We start from the raw sequence: 18,727 nt of genomic DNA on the forward strand, positions 1-18,727 counted from the left end.
AAATAATACTTCCACAGGAAATATTAGAATAAAAGTAACAAACTCAAGTCATTTTTTACTAGAGCAAATCTAACAATGTAGGTCTAACAGTAACCATAAACAGTGGTTTGGAGGCCTGGAATGTATATTATCCATATTAACTTCAGTTCCAGGGCTTGATGCTGTAAAGCATTTCATGGTAAGTAGGCTTGAAATGGCTCTAAATTTAACTAACTCAATATTGAAACCTGCAGGGTACAAAAGGCAGCTCAGAAAGAAGAAATCTACACAAATGCAAGATACACTAGAACTTATCTTTGCAAATATGTGACAAAAATATCTTATCGACGAATGAGAACCTCACATTAAGTGGGAGTCAGCAGCATGTCACTATACATCTAAAATAGTTAATAAAACACTGCAGGATCCAAAGTTTAAAAATGGTGTGAACGGTTTAATCTGTTATGCTATTCTGTTCTGGTGAGGTAATTTTTAGGTTGTTATAATCATTTAAAAACACCATATATAGCAAAGGAGATGTTAATGTGTTCAGTGCCAATCTTAGCTTTACCAGTGATAAATGGGGCTCTGTCATGTACTGGTCATGGTCGGAGACTCCCCATCTCTCTTCATCTTTAAGTCTGGCAAAAATGGGGGGGGGGGTGGGCATCAGGTCAAAATCATTAACAACCACATGCATCCTAAACATATTCTTTACAACTGAAAAAAATCTGTTTTAAGTGATGTGGGGCACTCTAGTCACAGTAACTTGTCTATGGGCTAGTAGCCACTTGTGAGTTCTCACAAAACAGGCCTTTGACACTGTCTTATGGGGACTTGTGACTCCCAGAATCATGTCCCCACTTTCTTTTAATAATGAAAGACTCAACGCATTTGTGGTGTCTTAAATGAAAATGCCCCCGTAGACTAATCTATTTGAATGTCTCTTGGTGGAAGGTGTTTAGGAAGATGCAGCCTTGTTTGAGGAAGTGTGTCACTGGGAGTGGATTTGATGTCTCAAAGGCACATACCAGTACCAGATTCTCTCCCTCCCCCATCATCTGTCTCCCTATCTCTCCCCCCTCTCTCTCCCTTTTCCTGTTTCCCATTCTATCCATGTATTGCTCTCTGACTGTATGCCTCTGTCTCTCCCCCCCCCCGTGTGTGTGTGTGTGTGTGTGTGTGTGTGTGTGTGTGTGTGCTTACAAATTATAGATTGGATGTGAGCTCTTGGATACTGCTCCAGTACCAGGCCTACCATCCTGCTGCTGTGTTCCCCTCCATGATGTTCATAGACTAACCCTCTGAAGCAGCTAGCAAGCCCCCAGTTAAGTGTTTTCTTTTGTATGCTGCCTTGGTCATGGTGTCTCCTCACTTACCCTCAGTAGGATATTCTCATAATGGGACTGTGTAGTCTTCCCCTCAGTACCCACAACCACATGATAAAAGCACGGTGGGGGTGGGGGGAGAGAAATCTCTGAGTATCAAAGTCTTGAAAACCAGCAGAGCCTAAGAAACCATCCCAAGCAAGAAGGAGGCACAATGAGGAAAGGTGATGGTGTCGGCCGCTGGGCTGCTCTGGCAGAAAGCAGACACAAGGAGAGACAAAACCACACAGACACGAGTTCATCACAGGTTCCTTAGTTAAGGCAAGCACAAGTTGCTGACCGGCTGATGACAGCTTGAATGTTCTAGCCTGTGTGCTAGCAGGTGTGGTGGCGGCCCTCGATGCTTGACTTGTACCTCCCTAAGGACAAACCTCGCCAAGTCCCTTTCAGAGGCCCTTTGCCATTTATATATTTTCTGTGAAATGTCTGTATGGATCCTTTGTCCATTTTTAATGGAGGTATTTTTCATTTTATTGTTGTGTTTTAAGAATTACTTGAGCATTTTGGGGACAAGGTCCTTAATAGCAATAGCAAGTGTTTTGAAAATATTTTCTTGCTGTCTATGGCTTATCTTTGTATTCTTCTATCAGTTTCTCGAAACACAGCAGAGGTTGTTTGTTTTTTAAATTGTTTCCAGGTCATTAATTTTTGTTCTGTAAATAATGGTATTCTATCTAAAACTTCACCAAGCTTAAGAGAATTTGAGGTTTTTCTCCCACAAGTCTTTTTGATGTTGCTGGCTTGGTTTTTTGTTTGTTTGGTTGGATGGTTGGTTTTTGTTTTTTGTTTTTTGAGACAGGGCTTCTCTGTGTAACAGAACCCTGGCTGTCCTAGACTCACTTTATAGACTAGGCTGGCCTTGAACTCGGAGATCTGCCTATGGAGTGCTAGGATTAAAGGCGGCACCACCACGGCCAGCTCTTCTACCAGTTTTAGTTTGCCACTTTCACATTTAGGACTGATTAGAGGTTAGCTTTGGAAGCAGAAAGGACTCAAGAGGGCAAAAACAAAGAACAAAATGAGTCATGCCGTTTCAAAATTACGTTCTTTGTGACTGCTAAAGCAGAAAGGACCACCATAGCATGCTGTCTGAAGATGGCCAAACTTGTCTATTACCTCTCCCGGTTTTATTGTAAATCAACTGAATATTCAGTTTAGTTTCAGCTTGGTAGTACAGAAATTCAGCAAGTGTAGTTCCATTTGGGTTTGTTGTGTTGACCCAAGCTTAGGCCAAAGCAATGGCCAACTGCAAATTGGATAACCCGAATTTAGTGCATATTTCAAGAATTCATTAGCAGGGACCATCTCTCCATGCTCACTAACTCCTGGTTCCTGGCAATCTTTCCATTGTGGATTTACACCGAAGGTTGCACTGGATGTGTTGGCTCAGGTCCTTTACAATGGGAAAGTTTTAATCCAGTTTGTCAGTGAGGGTAAGAAAACCCCTGACAGTATAGGTTTTTCCCATTTCTTTTGGGAAAAAAAAAAAAACAAAATTAATAAACTGTGATTGCCAAAAGAGGTTTGATTTCACATTGCAACAAGAGAAAGGAACAAGTGCTGTTGATAAAATTCCAGGGTCATCTCTCCATGATTAGATAGGCTGTTTTTCTGTTCAATGTCTTGGACTTTCAGTGCCTTAAACAAGTTGAGGCAGCACCTCACCGTTCTTTGTTTCCGTTCTCAGTTGGGATCCATACTAGCCAATCAGCTGGCGGCCACTCCCACTTGCTGTGGGCTCCTCAGTCCAGATCACACTTGCCAATCACCCGTCAGTCCCTCCCATTTGTTTTGTGGGCCTCTGCCTAGCGAGAAACTTCATCCTTAGTTTAGTGCACTTAGCAGAAAGCAGAAAGCTGGTCTGAGTCATATCTAAATATTATTTTATATAGGAACTAACGGAAACTTCAGGCATCTTTGACTTCTCTGTCTCTTAGCATTTGAATTTCCGTCTCATGGTGTTGACAAGAAGCAAAGTTAGACTTAGCTAGAATGCGATCTGTTTATTGCCAAATCCAAGATAGTTCGTCACCCACGATTTTTCCTACGTGAGTTACTGCCAACAAGGTCTTATTTGAAATTGCCCTCTCCTTCTTGACATGTTATGTCCAAAATCACGCCATTCATGCAGGCAGCATGCTTCATTTCCTGCATGGGTTTATTACTGTGTGTTTCTCTCTCTCTCTCTCTCTCTCTCTCTCTCTCTCTCTCTCTCTCTCTCTCTCTCTCTCCTCTCTCTCTCTCTCTCCTCTGTTTCAAATTGCTCCTTCACTTCCTTTCCCCCTGTAGAATGAAAGTTCCCTTCAGTGAAGGCAGGGACAGTAGTGGCTGTTTTGTTCAGCATGGAGGCAGTTGCATAGCTATTTCCTCCAAACAGAACTGAGACAGCAGGGGAAGCTCAGAAAGTTACAAGAGTCACCAGAGACCACTCCAAGGTTCTACAAACAATAAACAATGGCAGGGACAGAGGTTCTGGAGTCAGCCCAGAGAACCCCAGGAGGTGGGCTTCTCAGTGACAGACATGCTCAAACTTCTAAAAGTATCTGAAATTCCCAGCTTGAGTTGTGTGGGACTAGCTGTGCTTGGGTTGTAACCTTCCGGGCAGGAACTAAGGGATTCTAAAGAGAGACACCTGTGCCCCTCTGTTGTTTGCCTTTCAGACTATTGAAACAATGGTCCCCAGGAAATTTCCAATCTCCCAAACTACTAAAGCCTAATATCAACCAGAAGCATAATTTGCCTTGTGGGAAGAGCGTCCACACAGTGCTTACACTGTGAGCTTGTTAGGGCAGACTGGGGGAAGACAAACTGGGAGAGGAGGGTCCTAGATATCTCTGTGGGTTTCTCTTTCCAGCTGAGCTACATTGTTTAAGTAACTTCAGGTTGCCATTCCTTCTCTGTTCAGTTAGCCGGGGGAGGACATGTAGGTGATCCTAACTTGCTAAGGTTATTACATCCCAAGATTTGACCCTAGGAGTTAGTGCCAGGGCGAATAAATGTTTGTTCATGTCTCCTCGAGAAAAGTCACACAACACAGACTGTCAAGGAAAAGGTCAGGGTTGTTTAGTAACTGAATGAATGAATGATGTTAGACTATAAACCATGGATTCTTTTTTACAGATTGAAAAGAATCCATCCTTACCTTGTGCCCTTTACTCTCCAGAGCCATTTTCCAGAAGCCACACTTACCAGACGACAGTCAAAGATCCAATGAATCATGCCTGCTCTATTGCTTCCCCTTTGAGAAAGGTCTCACTATGGACCCAGGCTGGCTTTGAACTTAACAGCCTCCTGCCAGGCACTGCATACATGTGACACAATCCTAGCTGCTGCCCAACTTCTGCATTGTGAATAATTCAAATAAAATTCCAAGTACAAATAAAACATTCAGTTGACCACGGGTTTGTCACAAAACAGATCATATACAAATAAGGTGAGCAGGTGAAACAAATTCATAATCTCTGCCATGCTTGAGCTCCTGGTACATTAGAGAGCCAATATTCTAAAGCTGCATGTCAAACGAGAAGGAATCAAGACAGGGAGAAAGTAGCCTGCCCAATTTAAGACGGATATTTACGGGTACCTCCAAGGAAATGACTGACTCCTATGAAATAGGTCATGAAAACTCTAGAAATATACAAATATTGACATTGTACCAAAATAGTTCCATTGTCAATGACAAGTCAGTCTCATTGGTAGCTTGTCATGATGTAGATTATTCACTTGCTTTGATGGAACTCTGAATCCAGCTGAACTGGACGTCGTTCCAAATGCTCACAGCTTTCCAGCACTTCCAGAAACTTTCCAGTAAACAAATCAGTGCGTCCCCAGCAGCGGGAGCTGGACCACCTCGTCACCCAGACCCAATGAGCAACCACAGTCAAACAGTGAGGGATATATCCCTCTTGCCTCAATTCTTCTTCCTTGACTTTAAAAGTGCATGCTCTGGTAACAAGTTCTGTTCCTGAAGTAATGCTATTCCTTTGACTTTGCCTCCTTGTTGTGGGTTTGAGCGCATGGCTTGGTCAGTTTAGATTTAATGGTAGAATGGGTGGATGGTGGTAGTGTTCACCACACAGGAATGAGACTCCAAGCCTGATGCCCAGCACTTCATATGAAGTTGAGGCATGGTGGTTTGCACTATCAGGCCTGCTCTGGAGAAGCAGAGAGGGGACCACTTCTGAAGATGGCTGGATAGCTATGAAGAACCAGTGAGCTCCCGGTTCAATGAAAGATCATCACTCAAAGAGGTGAAAAGTCCCTTGAGCAAGACATCCAAAGTCAACCATCTCTGACTCCACACATGTGCACACATATGTGTAGCTGCACACATATCACACATGCACGCGCAAAGAAAGCTGCCTTGATAGGACTATTATATCTCTTATGGGGAGTGTTTAAAATTTTACATCAGAATTCAGGACCTGGTATTGGTGATTTGGCAATCTTGTACTGGAGCTGTATGCCCATCATATAGTGATTAAAACTGTTGATAAAAATAGCAAAAATTTCCAAATTGTTAAAGAAAAAAAAAGCATCTGTCATTTAGACAGTGAGAAAATCCTCAGACATAATGGAGTAGTCTTGGTGAATCAGAAACCTTTGTCTCTCTGATAATGTGTACACTTTGTTTCTCCAACAGATTTGGCTTGCTGTAACACATTATTGTGCAAGAAAATGTCCATAAAACTGCTGCAGAAACGTGAGAAATGTGCTCTCTTCAGATTTTTATATTTTTAAATGATATTCAGATGATTTTTAATTACTACCAAGGCATTGAAATGTTAATGTATTTTATAAGACAGACGAAAGCGATTTAAGCCTTGCTTTCTGCAGTCAATTTCAACTCTAAGAAAATTATTTCTTTTGATCCACTCTGATAGCATATAATAAAAGAACAATAAAACATATGGCTCAATTGCTACTGCTTCTCATCGAGTGTGAATTAATGAATATCAAATTATTATTAATTGTTTTTTTTCTGGCTCCCTCCCCGCAGGACAATTATACACTGCTGAATTTTGATAAGCACTTTGCGTTTAACACTTTGTGAACCAGTGTCTAAGAGGAACAGATGCATAAAATTATTACACAGGAGAATAATTATTTAAATTTATCACTTTGCAAATCATGCAGTCATATTTAATTTCCCTAGTTTGTCTGCTCACAACTGCTTACAAGTGCCCAGGAATTCTACATCCCAGCACAGCCCGTAACTCTTCCTTCAAGAAATAGTTGCTATGTGCCTATAACACACTTTACATGTTCAATTTTTTAACGTTAGCAATAATAATGATTTCTTGTAAAATTACTTATCTTCCAACTCCTTAACAAAAGAATTCTTTCAAAATGAAAGTTATATTTTAAGCAGTTGAAAAATAAATTAACTCTCACAGCACAGAATATAACTTGTGCTCAGTATAATCGACAAAAATCCACGTTAATGAATGACATGCAAACATTCCGGAAACTGACAGTTTATTTTATTGTTGTGAGCCTTCTGTAAACATGAACCGTTTATAACATGAACATATATAACACGTTTGTAATACATAGCTGTTACTTCTCCGATTATTTGATCACCCAGAGTTTGAAATACATGCAAATAAAATTTAACAAATTACACATTATCTGATTTTACCTGTCACCCATAGAGCTATTAATTTCAGTTTTAAGAATGGTCCTCAAAAGCTATGCCTGCGATAAACTGAAGGATGACACTTAGGTGAAATGATTTATATTTCCCCAACATAGCTAACAAGTAGATCAACATGTTTCTAAACAGGAAACTCAAATTTCCTTTAGATTCAGAGGATAGGAAAAGCAAAGAAGGACTTAGAAATCATTTTGTCTAATATCTATGGTGTCACAGATAATGTCACCAAAAGTCTGGAAACTTTAAGTGATTTCCTAAGGTCCAAACAACTTGGAACATTGACATCTTGAAGCAAAATTTTATAAGAAAATTTCTATGTGCATTTTCTTTTGTAGAAAAAGAAGTGTATCTTGCTTCTATCATCCTATTTGTCAGGGTGTCAATAATGCTCTAATACATATTATTAGGAGGATATAGGTGAGAAGATAAGAAAGTCAGTTACAGTGGAAAGCAGGATGGGCAGCTAAACACTGAGCAGGGCTGACCTGCTCAGGGTTGAGAATGCTCACTGCCGTTGACTTAGGTAACTAGAACTATGTAGATGTTTTTTTTTTTTATCACTAAACTTTGCCAGCTACCAGATGGTTCTTTTCACATATGTGACCTTCTTCAAAGCACTTAGATCATTTGTGCAACAACAAAACTGTTATTTTGATACAAGAGACGATGTTCAATGCAGATCTTTTCTAGATTACACATTCTTAGAAGACGGCTTTAAATTCCTCAGGAAGGATGTTCATCTTCATGTCTATGTGTCAGCATTATTGCATCCACTTTGCTGAAGATTCAAAAAACAAAGTTAGTCACATCCATCAATAGGGAAACAAACCTACAATTAAAATTTGAAAAGCCACAATCATTCTCCCAGGATTAAACATCCCATTATTCCTTCTAGTCCGGAATTCTTCACTCTGGCTTCGGTCAGGCACGAAGTGTCACATACTGCGTGTGCATAGTTAAGAAACAAGTTAGAGTCACCGCTTGTGAATATGATTTTTGGAAAGTATTACTGTGAAGTGTACAAAGACAGAGGGGAAGACACTCAGACTTGTAAGTCTTTGAGAAGCATGCCCATCCATCGTGTCAGGGACTCTCAGGGGTGAAAGTTTAAAAGTACCCCATGAATCGGGTAGGCTATCGGATTGGTTAGAACAACAAAATCAGCAAGAAAAGTGGGTATGAGAAACAATCTGGGGAAGGCAGAGAGGGGGGCAAAGTACACATATAATTAAGCTTATTCTTGTAATTGATTCTGAAGCCTGACATGATGTGGGTTTCTAGATATTTTTCCAGATGTAGCCTCCCAGTGGCTCACTAAGCTCATGTTTGTCATTAACTTCTGTGCTTTTGATCCTAGGGGTGAATCCCAAACAATTTCATTCACCACACAAAGTTATCAGGAACAAAGGCCCTCTAAACATTGAGACTCTGGACTGCCCCTTCAATAGCAATTTGTTTCTCTTGTTCTACTTACTGTTGAATCTAAAAATAAATTGAATGTACTCTCTTGTAACAATCAATTACATTTTATAGGATTTTTATTTTCCAGACATATTCTGCATGTGTTTCAAATCAGCACTTAAATTTCTCATGCTTAGTTAAAAATGCATACCCGTAACATCTTGCCTTCTCCTTACTGATGCTAATTACGAGTCTAAGTTATAGTAACATTTGGTCTTGTAATGTTTTTAAAAAATGCTATATTTAACATAAAAATTAACTATTTCTGATAAAAAATTACCATTAAAAGTCATTGATTGTAATTATGACTATATTTAAATGTATTTTCAAGTGGAAATACAAAAGGGCATCCACAGAAATGATTCAACTTAAATAATCAATCAGAAAAATATTTCTGTTTCACAAACTGGAAAATTTTATAAAATAAATGGTCCTTTTATTCACACTGCTTTCTGACCGATACAAAAAATAGTATCAATATTGATGAATTTATATCATTAAACAAACTACTGCCACAGTCTAGCTATGTTAAACTGCTGTCTATGTCAGAGTCTGCTGCTTACTTTTTCATTGGCTATAATTAATAAAGTATTGAGTTCTATTGAAATTCTCCATATTTAGCAATAGTAAATGGTTGCCAGTGTTAGTGAGGATGACTGCTGCTCAGATCACACTTACCCATCACTTTAGAGTAGCAGGGCTCACAGTGTATCGTCTGTCTATAAATCCAGATACTGTCACCTGCCTGTAAATTTTCCAAAGGCTGTTTGCATATTTCACACTAAAGAAAACAACACAAAAGTTTGTATTACAGACTGAGAATGTATCCTCAAGGGAGTAGGGACAGAAAACCTCTCAGTTCGGAGACCACCTTCCTTAGAACTTTCCATAGCTTCCTGCTACGGGCAGGTCTAGTCCAGGGACTCTTCACCGGTGAAGTTTTCTATGCGATACAGCAGACAGAATGTTTCACAAATTGTCTATGCCAAAGACAAGATAACCATCCAATGTCTTAAACAAAAACACAGATTTGTATTTATCCTTTGCTTCCACAAGGGAGAGCTATGTGACTCAGGCACAACCTGCTGAAACAAACAAATTGCTGATCACCCAGGGGTGGGGGAGGGGTGTTATGAGTTGTACCAGTTACAGAAGCAGGAAAAGGCTAGCATCCTTTTTTCTTAGACATGGCTGCTGATTGGCCAGGTTTAAAAATACTGGTTGGTGTTCAAGATGAATCACTAAAGCAAATTGCCTTTGATTCTTATATTAAACATTTAAACTAGTGTAAGTGTTCTCTGTTATGCTGGCTGTAGAACAATTTGTCTTTTTCTCTGAGCATGAGGAATATTTTTGTCTGTCATAGTCTCTAATGCTTCAAATGAATCACATAAAATACAATAAATTAGTTATTCCTATTTACCAAAAGTAATAACCAGAATTTCTATTTTAGAAAATTTTATACATGCTAACTTAAAAATTTTAAAGTATATACTTTTATTTAGTGGGCTATATTTGGCAACTAGAAATACAACTAGAAATTCATCTTATAATCAAACAATTGCTTCATTTTGAGGTTATACTTTTATAATCCTAAATTGTGCTGTGGTTTCATTTGACTATTTATTTATTCATTCATTCATTCATTTATTATTGGATGCACATGTGCCATGAGACTCGAGAGACAGTCAGCAAACAACTTGTGGGAATTCATTTTTTTCTTCCAGAATGTGGCTTCTAAGGGTCACTCTTAAGTTGTCAGATTGGCTGCAGGTGACACACATACTGAGCCATCCTGTCAGCCTGGATATGTGATTTTATATTAAAATAATGTGCCATGGTTTTCATTGCCAAGTAATTGATGGGCAAAAAAACCAATAGACACAGTAGTACATCTATTTGGGTAAAATAAATATTTTGCATCAACCATAGAATGCCACCATGAGAAAGAACTTAGGCGAGTGCTTTTCAAATCGGATGCATGCTGGATAATCTAAGGAGCTTCTACAATGACCAATGTCTGAAAATAATCTCTGGAGTCTTTAATTTTCTGTCCGACTATTCTAAGGCTTTTTTTCCCCTTAATCAGTCTTTATGATTATAACTTGCAACCAGTACTGAGAACCACAAGCTAGTCAACGATCTATTTTCTAGCTAAGGAAACCAATGCTGTCATTTGATTGTCTGAATCCACCTGTCAACATACTGAAGGGCAGAGGCAGAGTTGAGATTTTTCAGACACCCGGTGCAGAGCTCACACAATCGCACATGTGTGGACAGACACAACACACAACCCGAGGAGAGAGGAAGGAGCTGAGCAAAGTGAAACTCGGAAGTGTTCGCTGCTGAACATTCCTACCGCTTGTTCAGCCACCTTGACCGTGACTTTAACAGCAGACTGCTTCAGTCACTGTGAAGTCCTGACCTCGGGACAAGAGATCTGCTGGCTTTATGCTCAACAGTCTACTACTGTTCATGCAGGAGTTCATTACATGCATGATGCAATACACTGTTTATTAGAATGTTACAGAAATGTAAGAATGATAAATGTTCATCTCCTCCACAGACACAGGTCTCCTAGGAGATGTGTGAGGAACAAATTCTAAGCCTAAAGCCAAGAGAGTAATTACAGACCTTTGAGGGTGAAGCTGCAGAACACCTAGGGACACTCAGGTAGTGTGTCATTAATGTAGATTACAGACGTTCAAAGCTTTGGCTTCATCCTAAGCATTTGAATAGATGCATGTGTGTGTGTGTGTGTGTGTGTGTGAGAGAGAGAGAGAGAGAGAGAGAGAGAGAGAGAGAGAGAGAGAGAGAGAGAGAGAGAGAGACCTTCCTCATACTGGGTAACATGGAATGAGCTCGTGCCTACCTTAAAGCAGGTGGAATGGCAGCAGATGTGTAACTCATCCAAAATCATTTTGGTTTCCACCCCCAAGGGCTTGCGGCAGTAAGTGCACATATCTCTTTCAATGATAGACCTGTAGTGACAATAAAATTAAAAACCATTTCAAATTTGCCATTATGTGGGGACAGGCGTGTTTCCTCTAAAGTCACGTGACAATGCGTTGATCGTGATAGAGGCTTAGGAATCATCCTAACGTGTTTTTTACTGATCCTCATAATGGGAGCAATTCTGTAACAACATCAAGGAACAACACACAGGAAAAGCCTCACGTGATTAATTTACCGGCAATCAAGAGCATATCTGGGCAGAAAAAGATGCTCCGTTTCCCAGTTGAACTGGATCAGAAGCATTCCTTGACGCTAGCGGAGCATTTTAATGAACTTGCATATAGTACTGTATACACTGCATAGGGAAATTGGGCAGCAGATTAATGCACATTTTCATTTCTGAAAACATTCAATAGTCTCCAAATAGAAATCCACTTGGAGGTGTGTTTATAAACTCACGAATGATGAATCTGAACAGAGTCCTACTAACAGTGCCCGTGAGACCATGGCAGGAAGTAGGATATGAGGATGCAGATCATCACAAAGTTAATTTACTCTCTGAAGGGAGCAATGACCCAGCCACAAATTTGATGAGGGAAAAAGTGGTTTTTATAACTTATTTTAGAAATTTAATCTTCAACAACAGACGAACTATAGATATGATCAAGAAAGTCAAAAATCTTAAATCATGGAGCTGGAAAGATGGCTCAGTGATTAAGAGCACCGACTGCTCTTCCAGAGGTCCTGAGTTCAATTCTCAGCAACCACATGGTGGCTCGCAACCATCTGTAATGGGATCTGATGCCCTCTTCTGGTGTGTCTGAAGACAGCGACAGTGTACTCTCATACATTAAATAAATAAATAAATAAATAAATAAATATCTTAAATCATGACAGAACCTTAAGTAAAGACCCCTTTCTTTTTTAAGTATCTTAGAATTGTCTTAAACAGCTCCCAGTATATTGGACTGGTTTTGAGGCAGTATTAGCACACAGGGCCAGAGTTTCCAGAGTAGCATACATGAGAAGGTAATGAAATGAAAATAGGTAATACTTATATAGTACATGCATACATTAATTTTGTTATGATCTGCACCCCTGTGTTCTCCTATGCTACTGAGAGAACTGTTTGGATGACTCTACATGTAAACAATACACATATAGACCAATACTCATATAGTATATGATGTGTCCACATGCTTTACTATAAAAACTCGGCTCATCCTGAGAAGCCAGGATTTTCATTTGCATGTCACTTTATAGAAAAGAAAGCAAGGACACAAAACAGCAAGTGAGCTGCCACTCACACACAACCAGTGAGTAGATCTGAACGGTGTGAGGCAGAGGCACTATCCCAGAGCAGAAGTGGGCTAGGCCTGCCCAGGCAGAGGTGCTATCCCAGAGCAGAAGTGGGCTTGGCTTGCCCAGCTCTGCTCTTCTGCCACCCAGTTAGAGTGCAAGCAGAGAAAAGGGAGTTGGGGGAAAAGAGAGCAGAGTGGAAAGGTGTTAAGAGTAGATTAAGCTTGTCTGCTTTGATGCTTTCAGTTATTCTAATTACATCATCCTAATCACTACATACACACATATAGGTATATAAAGATTTATATATATGCTTGGAAAAATTTTCCTTATATATTGTCCATATGTTTGTGTGTGTGTGTGTGTGTGTGTGTGTGTACAAATTACATAGTGGTTGTTTATATATATTTATAAATATTTGCAACTTTTAATTTATTCTACAGCTACTTACCTATCGTACATGCCTGGCAAATATTTCCTTATACATTGTCCATACATTTGTGTGTATGTGTGTGTATGCATATGTGTATATGTATATAACAAAACCTCTCAATTAAGACCAGAATCACAGTGAATAGGATTTCTATATCATTATTTTATTCTGCAAGCACTGTTAAGGGGCCAGAAATACAAAGAAGGAAGAAATATCCTCTTCCCATGAGATGCTCTTTGCAGAAATGATGGCTCTAACTGTATTTCTCTTAGCGAGTGGGATGTGAGTTCATATTTTCAAGTATCACTTGCTGTGTGCCTGTTAGGTGCTAAGCACTGCATTAGGAGCTGAGGCTACAGCTAGAACTGAGGTGTGTCCTGACTCCAGACAGTGATGTTTGCAGCCCCTGCTGGTGAAACCCTAACAGTGGAAGAACATGTTCTTGTGTAACAACCTGCTTCTAGAAGTTGGGTTGAAATGCTAATGATTTTTGTTTACTTCTCTGGAGATCCGCTAGCCCTCCCTCCTGAGGATTACCTCAGGGCCCCATGAATCTGAAACCAGGAGGAGAGTCACTAGAAAAAAACGCCTGGGATGAGGCCAATTCTCCACATTAAATGTACACTCATCCTAATCCTTGTAGGAACTGAGTTAAGTACAGAATGTGTTGGGCCAGTAAATCTCTGCACCTACCTTTGGAAAACCACAAGAGGAAAGGGGTCAGGGCAGTCTAGTGAAGCAACAAAGCATAGGTGTTTATAATGTTGCAGGCTAGGGACTCCAGGGAATCACCAGCAGAAAAAGAGATGACCAAGGAAGCAGTTTGAAGGCATGGAAAGGTCTTCTATAATAACATACATAAAAACCAGACAGCAGCTAGAAGGGAGGTTTCTGAACGCAGAACTGTACGATGGTTTGTGTGTGTGTGTGTGTGTGTGTGTGTGTGTGTGTGTGTGTGTCTACTCCTAGCAGTTTCCTACCTGTCTACCAATCAAAACCATCTCCATAAAAGGAAAAAGATAAATATACATATATGTTTGAACACATTAAAGTGTATGCATATGTTTGTGTGCATATATGTGTATATATCCACTTTATGTCTAAATTGGAACTATAGGCATACTCACCTATCTGAAGTTGAATAAACAGTTTGTATATATTTTCCTGAGATATTTTCCTGATACCCATTCTTTGGTGATTTACTAAAAATGGACATAAAAAGGGAAATGTGAGAATCAGAGTCAGAACTTTTTTTTTCTAGTATTGACACAATTGCTTCCACACAAGTAAGAAAACACACATTCTCTAACACACTATTATTTATTGTTTGTAATATTGCAAACACAGATGGTATTCTTATACCTTTAATTTTTTAATCTGTAGAAGTAATGACACAAGAGCCCCATCAAGTCAACATGTCACCAAGAGGAACAGAACAGGCTGAGACAGAGTCTGAGTAAAAGCAATAAAGACATCATCATTCTCACATGATCTGTACTTGTTCCTCGCTGATTTGCTAAAATAAATCCTGCTAGTCTAGAGGTACATGCCTGCAACCCCACCTGCTTCGGAGGATGAGTTAGGAAAATCCTAAGTTCAAGGTCTGCCTAGGCTACAGAGTGTGTTCAAAGCCAACCTGCATGAACTAGCAAGATCCTGTCTCAAAACAAAAATTAAATAGGAAGACTGGAGAGACAGTTCAGTGGTAAAGAATTTCTTTGGTATGTGTAAAGCCCTAAATTCAATTCTCAGCACTACAGAAATTAAACAATTAAGGAATTTAAGTAAGTAAAATAGTCTAAAATAAATCAGAATACCATCACACCTGCACACACACACATGTACACACACACTTAAGTATCTTAGCCAAGGCTATGGAATTAGTAAATGAGAAACAATAACTCAATCCTGAACCTAACTCCAGAGACTTCACACTATAACTGTGCTGTCAGTGTAGATTTTAAGAAAGCTGGAGATATTTGAGGGCCAATGCCGTCATGTTAGATTAACTAACAATTGCAAATGTATTCTTTCAGAATATTCTACCCTACAGATTATTGGTCTAACATGATGCAATATTATCTTTTATAGTTAAAGTTCTCAAACATACATTTGCATCAAAAAACGTGTTAAATGTGTTAAAACACAGATAGCCAGGACTCCAATGGCAGAGTTTCTCATTCTTTAGGTCTAGGGTGGGGCCAAGTAAGTTTCACTTGTTATAGTTCAGAAGTGATACTGTTAAAGCCAACCCAGAAACCACATGTGGGAATTGCTTCCTGTATACACATACACAAATGTTCTACTAACATATATGCAGTAGTTTACAAAAGAAAACTGTAGTCACCATGGTTAAATTATTCAAATATGGTTTAGTCAATGATTTTAAATCAACTATTTAATAAGGAAAAAAATCTGAAAATAGTGTTTAGTAGACTACGCTTAATTCTAGAAATTTACTGTTTCTTAAAGTTGATATCATGGTCGGTGGCTTTTGTTTAAATGAGACACTTCTTCAGAAAGGAAAATGTATGGATGTCCTACAGGGTTACCCACATGGAGAAACAGATTACTATGTAAGTATAGAATAAACACCTGTTCCTCTTATCCTGCTTGCCAACATTTCTTGACTTTACTATCTATCATTCTCATGCTATTTATCTGTGTCAGTTTCTTTTAGATTCAATAACTCCTTATTGCTTTAATTTTTCTCTTAAACTTTTTATCTTTTAGCTTAATTAAAATATGGTAGAGATTATTATCATGGAGCCACAATAGAGCACTATTGAAATTAGGAGAACAGTTATGTTAGGAACTGCATGTGCAAGTCAGACATGATTTGAGCCAAGGAGGCACTGAGTTGCCCGTGGGAACTGGCATGCACACAGATTTCCCTGAACTGTCGTCCTGGGCTTCCTTAATGTGGACTCACACATGTCATGTATGTGTATGTCACGTATGTCTAGCTTGTGTGCTTTGCCACTTTTATAATTAGGCCAGTTCTCATTTTTAGACTCCTTGACAATGGAATGTGTTGTGAGTCCTTGGCCTTTGTGGACACTTTTGTCAATATCCATCATTCTAAGCAGACAGTTCCATGGGACATCGATACTCTGTAATCTAGGCCATGGTATGTCAACCTGAAGACATACTTTCTGTTTCAGATTGGAAGTAAATAGTAGATAAAGCCTCTCTGAATTAAGGTGACTCAAATTAAAAAATTGTTATATCAAATAGTCATACACTTTATGTGTGAACACTTGACTAGTAATCCTACTACTTACTCACTAGTTATCTGAAATACCTTTGAGTCCATACAATAACCATGAGTCACTTATCACCCAATTGTTGGGAACAACATAAAATATTATATTGTAGAACTTACACTAGCCTTAAGCTATCTTCTCCATGAAAGAGCACACCCTGAAATGGTAGCATCTCTTGTGTGGCGCAGACCACTTCACAGCTATAAAAGGAAGTGAACTTTCTTAAGCACTTTCCTGTTACCTGTTCTCCACATATGTCCTTGTATAAACAACAGTGTCCTTGGGCCCAGCCTTCCTGGTTCCAGAATTGGAGCTGAAATAAAACCATTTGGTTTCATGTTGAAATGTTACTTTTGAGGATGATAAAAACAAAACTATTTTCCAATTCAATAGATATATTGCAATATATGCAAAAATATATATAGTTTTCAAAAACATATATATATATATATATATATACCTTCTAAACCAACTGTCAAATGAAAATGTTCAAGTGTCATTAATCAACTCCTGCAGAATTTGCCACTTCTTCCATTTAATTATAAGCATCCACTGTCCTGTCCTACCTTGAGATTATTATTGTGAAGACTACTGATTCAGGAAATTCACCTTAGAGCATGAAGATCATTATATCTACGCACGTACTGTACTTCAGTGTCTGTTTCCCTAACACTTCTTTCATTTCTAAGCCTTATATTTCTCTCATAAACCTTAAGTTAAAAGTGGACTTTGACTATTTAAACCTCAGATTTAATGCTACACTAGTTCAAGAATGTGAATACCATCAAGTCAGAGAAATAGTTCAATAGGTAAAATACTTATTCTTGCAGGGGACCCAGATTCAGTTCCCAGCACCCACATAACAATCACCTGTTATTCCAGTTCCAGGGGATCTGATAATTTGTGGAGTTTGTGGACACCAGTACATATGTGATTCACCTACATAGACTCAAGTATATACATATACACACAAAATAAAATAAATAAATGTCTAAAAGAAGTTGTCACCATCAGTGTCACAATCATGTTCTGTATAATTATAGACTTTAAAGCAACAACTACATTTTACATTCTTCTACATATGTCCCAGCAATTAATGAATTGCTGACTCAACACTCTGGTGAGTGTTACATATAGAGTTCCAGGCTTCAAAGACATGGTTAGCTTGCTTATAAATAAACACAGGGAGTGAGGTCATTGGTTTTGTAATTGTCTATAGTACCTGAGACTGTTTTTGGTTTCATAAGAATAGACAGAGGTTCTCGTGGACTCCTTGTGCAGACTGTTAGTGATTCCATTGGCTTGGACATCTGTCCTGCAAGAGCAAACATGTGTTTGGTATTCAAAACTTAATGTCACTTACAAGTGTTTTTGCTCTTTTAAAACGTTGTTTGGCAGACAGTATTTCTTTACATCTATCTGGTTTCTGCACAGACACATACAGAATACACAGTCTGCTTTATGGGCTCTTCTGGCTCCACAGAAATCACTGTCTTACTTTCAAGAATAATCCAGAGACACAGGCCATACTATCGAATGCCATGACAAAAATGTATTTTCATCAAGGAGAAAGTCCATTGAAAATTGGTTCCTCGGTCGTTTTCACAACAGCAGTACCGTTTAGAAAACTTCCCTTGTACCACATATCTAAGAATTCATCACCTTAATGAATGATCCAGGGGTTGCTTTGAGCCATTTCAGTTCCCATTTTGCTTTAATGAAAGGTACTACTTTGAAGACTGCAGAAGACTGACCTAGATTTCTGCTGATCTAAAAATGTCATCATGTTTAACAGAGCATAAACACGTTCATGTTCTCCCACAGAGTGGAGGAAATTCTCAATAAAAAAAAATAGTGAAAATTGTAGCAATTTTTCCTCTTCTGTGTTGGTAAGTTTCAAGAGCAAAGACATGGAAACCTACAGTAGAGTTCCGATGTTCATTAAGCCTTCAAACACACTGTCTGTGGGTGGCTTTGTGCATTTAGGTGCTTGTACCCACAGAAGCCAGAGACAACAAACCCTCAGGAGCTGGAATAATAGGCAGTGGTAAGCTATCCAGTGTGGGTGCTGGGACTTGAACGCTGGTCCTCTGCAAGAATAGTACATGCTATGAACTACTGAACTATCTCTCTCACTTTGTCCCATATAATTTTTAAAGGGAACAATGTATTAATAGCATCTCTCTCTCTCCTTCTCTCTCTCCTTCTCTCTCTCTCTCTCTCTCTCTCTCTCTCTCTCTCTTTCTCTCTCTTTCTCTCTCTTTCTCTCTCTTTCTCACACACTAAAACT

The 18,727-nt window shown here is 38.9% G+C and overlaps 1 protein-coding gene across 3 annotated transcripts in view; it reads right to left on the bottom strand.

The window, feature by feature from the left end:
• Positions 1-6,828: 6,828 nt before the first annotated feature.
• Scel (sciellin) overlaps positions 6,829-18,727 on the bottom strand; it is a 101,901-nt gene continuing 90,002 nt past the window's right edge. For all 3 annotated transcript variants that reach the window (XM_076930600.1, XM_034498923.2, XM_034498925.2), the window contains 6 exons: positions 17,660-17,752; positions 16,679-16,750; positions 14,299-14,373; positions 11,357-11,465; positions 9,163-9,265; positions 6,829-7,801 (listed from right to left, as the gene is read on the bottom strand). In XM_076930600.1, the coding sequence (XP_076786715.1) occupies positions 7,785-7,801; positions 9,163-9,265; positions 11,357-11,465; positions 14,299-14,373; positions 16,679-16,750; positions 17,660-17,752 (469 nt within the window). In that variant the 3' untranslated portion in view covers positions 6,829-7,784. The remainder of the gene's footprint in view (positions 7,802-9,162; positions 9,266-11,356; positions 11,466-14,298; positions 14,374-16,678; positions 16,751-17,659; positions 17,753-18,727) is intronic.

The sequence above is a fragment of the Arvicanthis niloticus genome, chromosome 3 (genome assembly GCF_011762505.2).
Source record: "Arvicanthis niloticus isolate mArvNil1 chromosome 3, mArvNil1.pat.X, whole genome shotgun sequence".
Taxonomy (NCBI): domain Eukaryota; kingdom Metazoa; phylum Chordata; class Mammalia; order Rodentia; family Muridae; genus Arvicanthis; species Arvicanthis niloticus.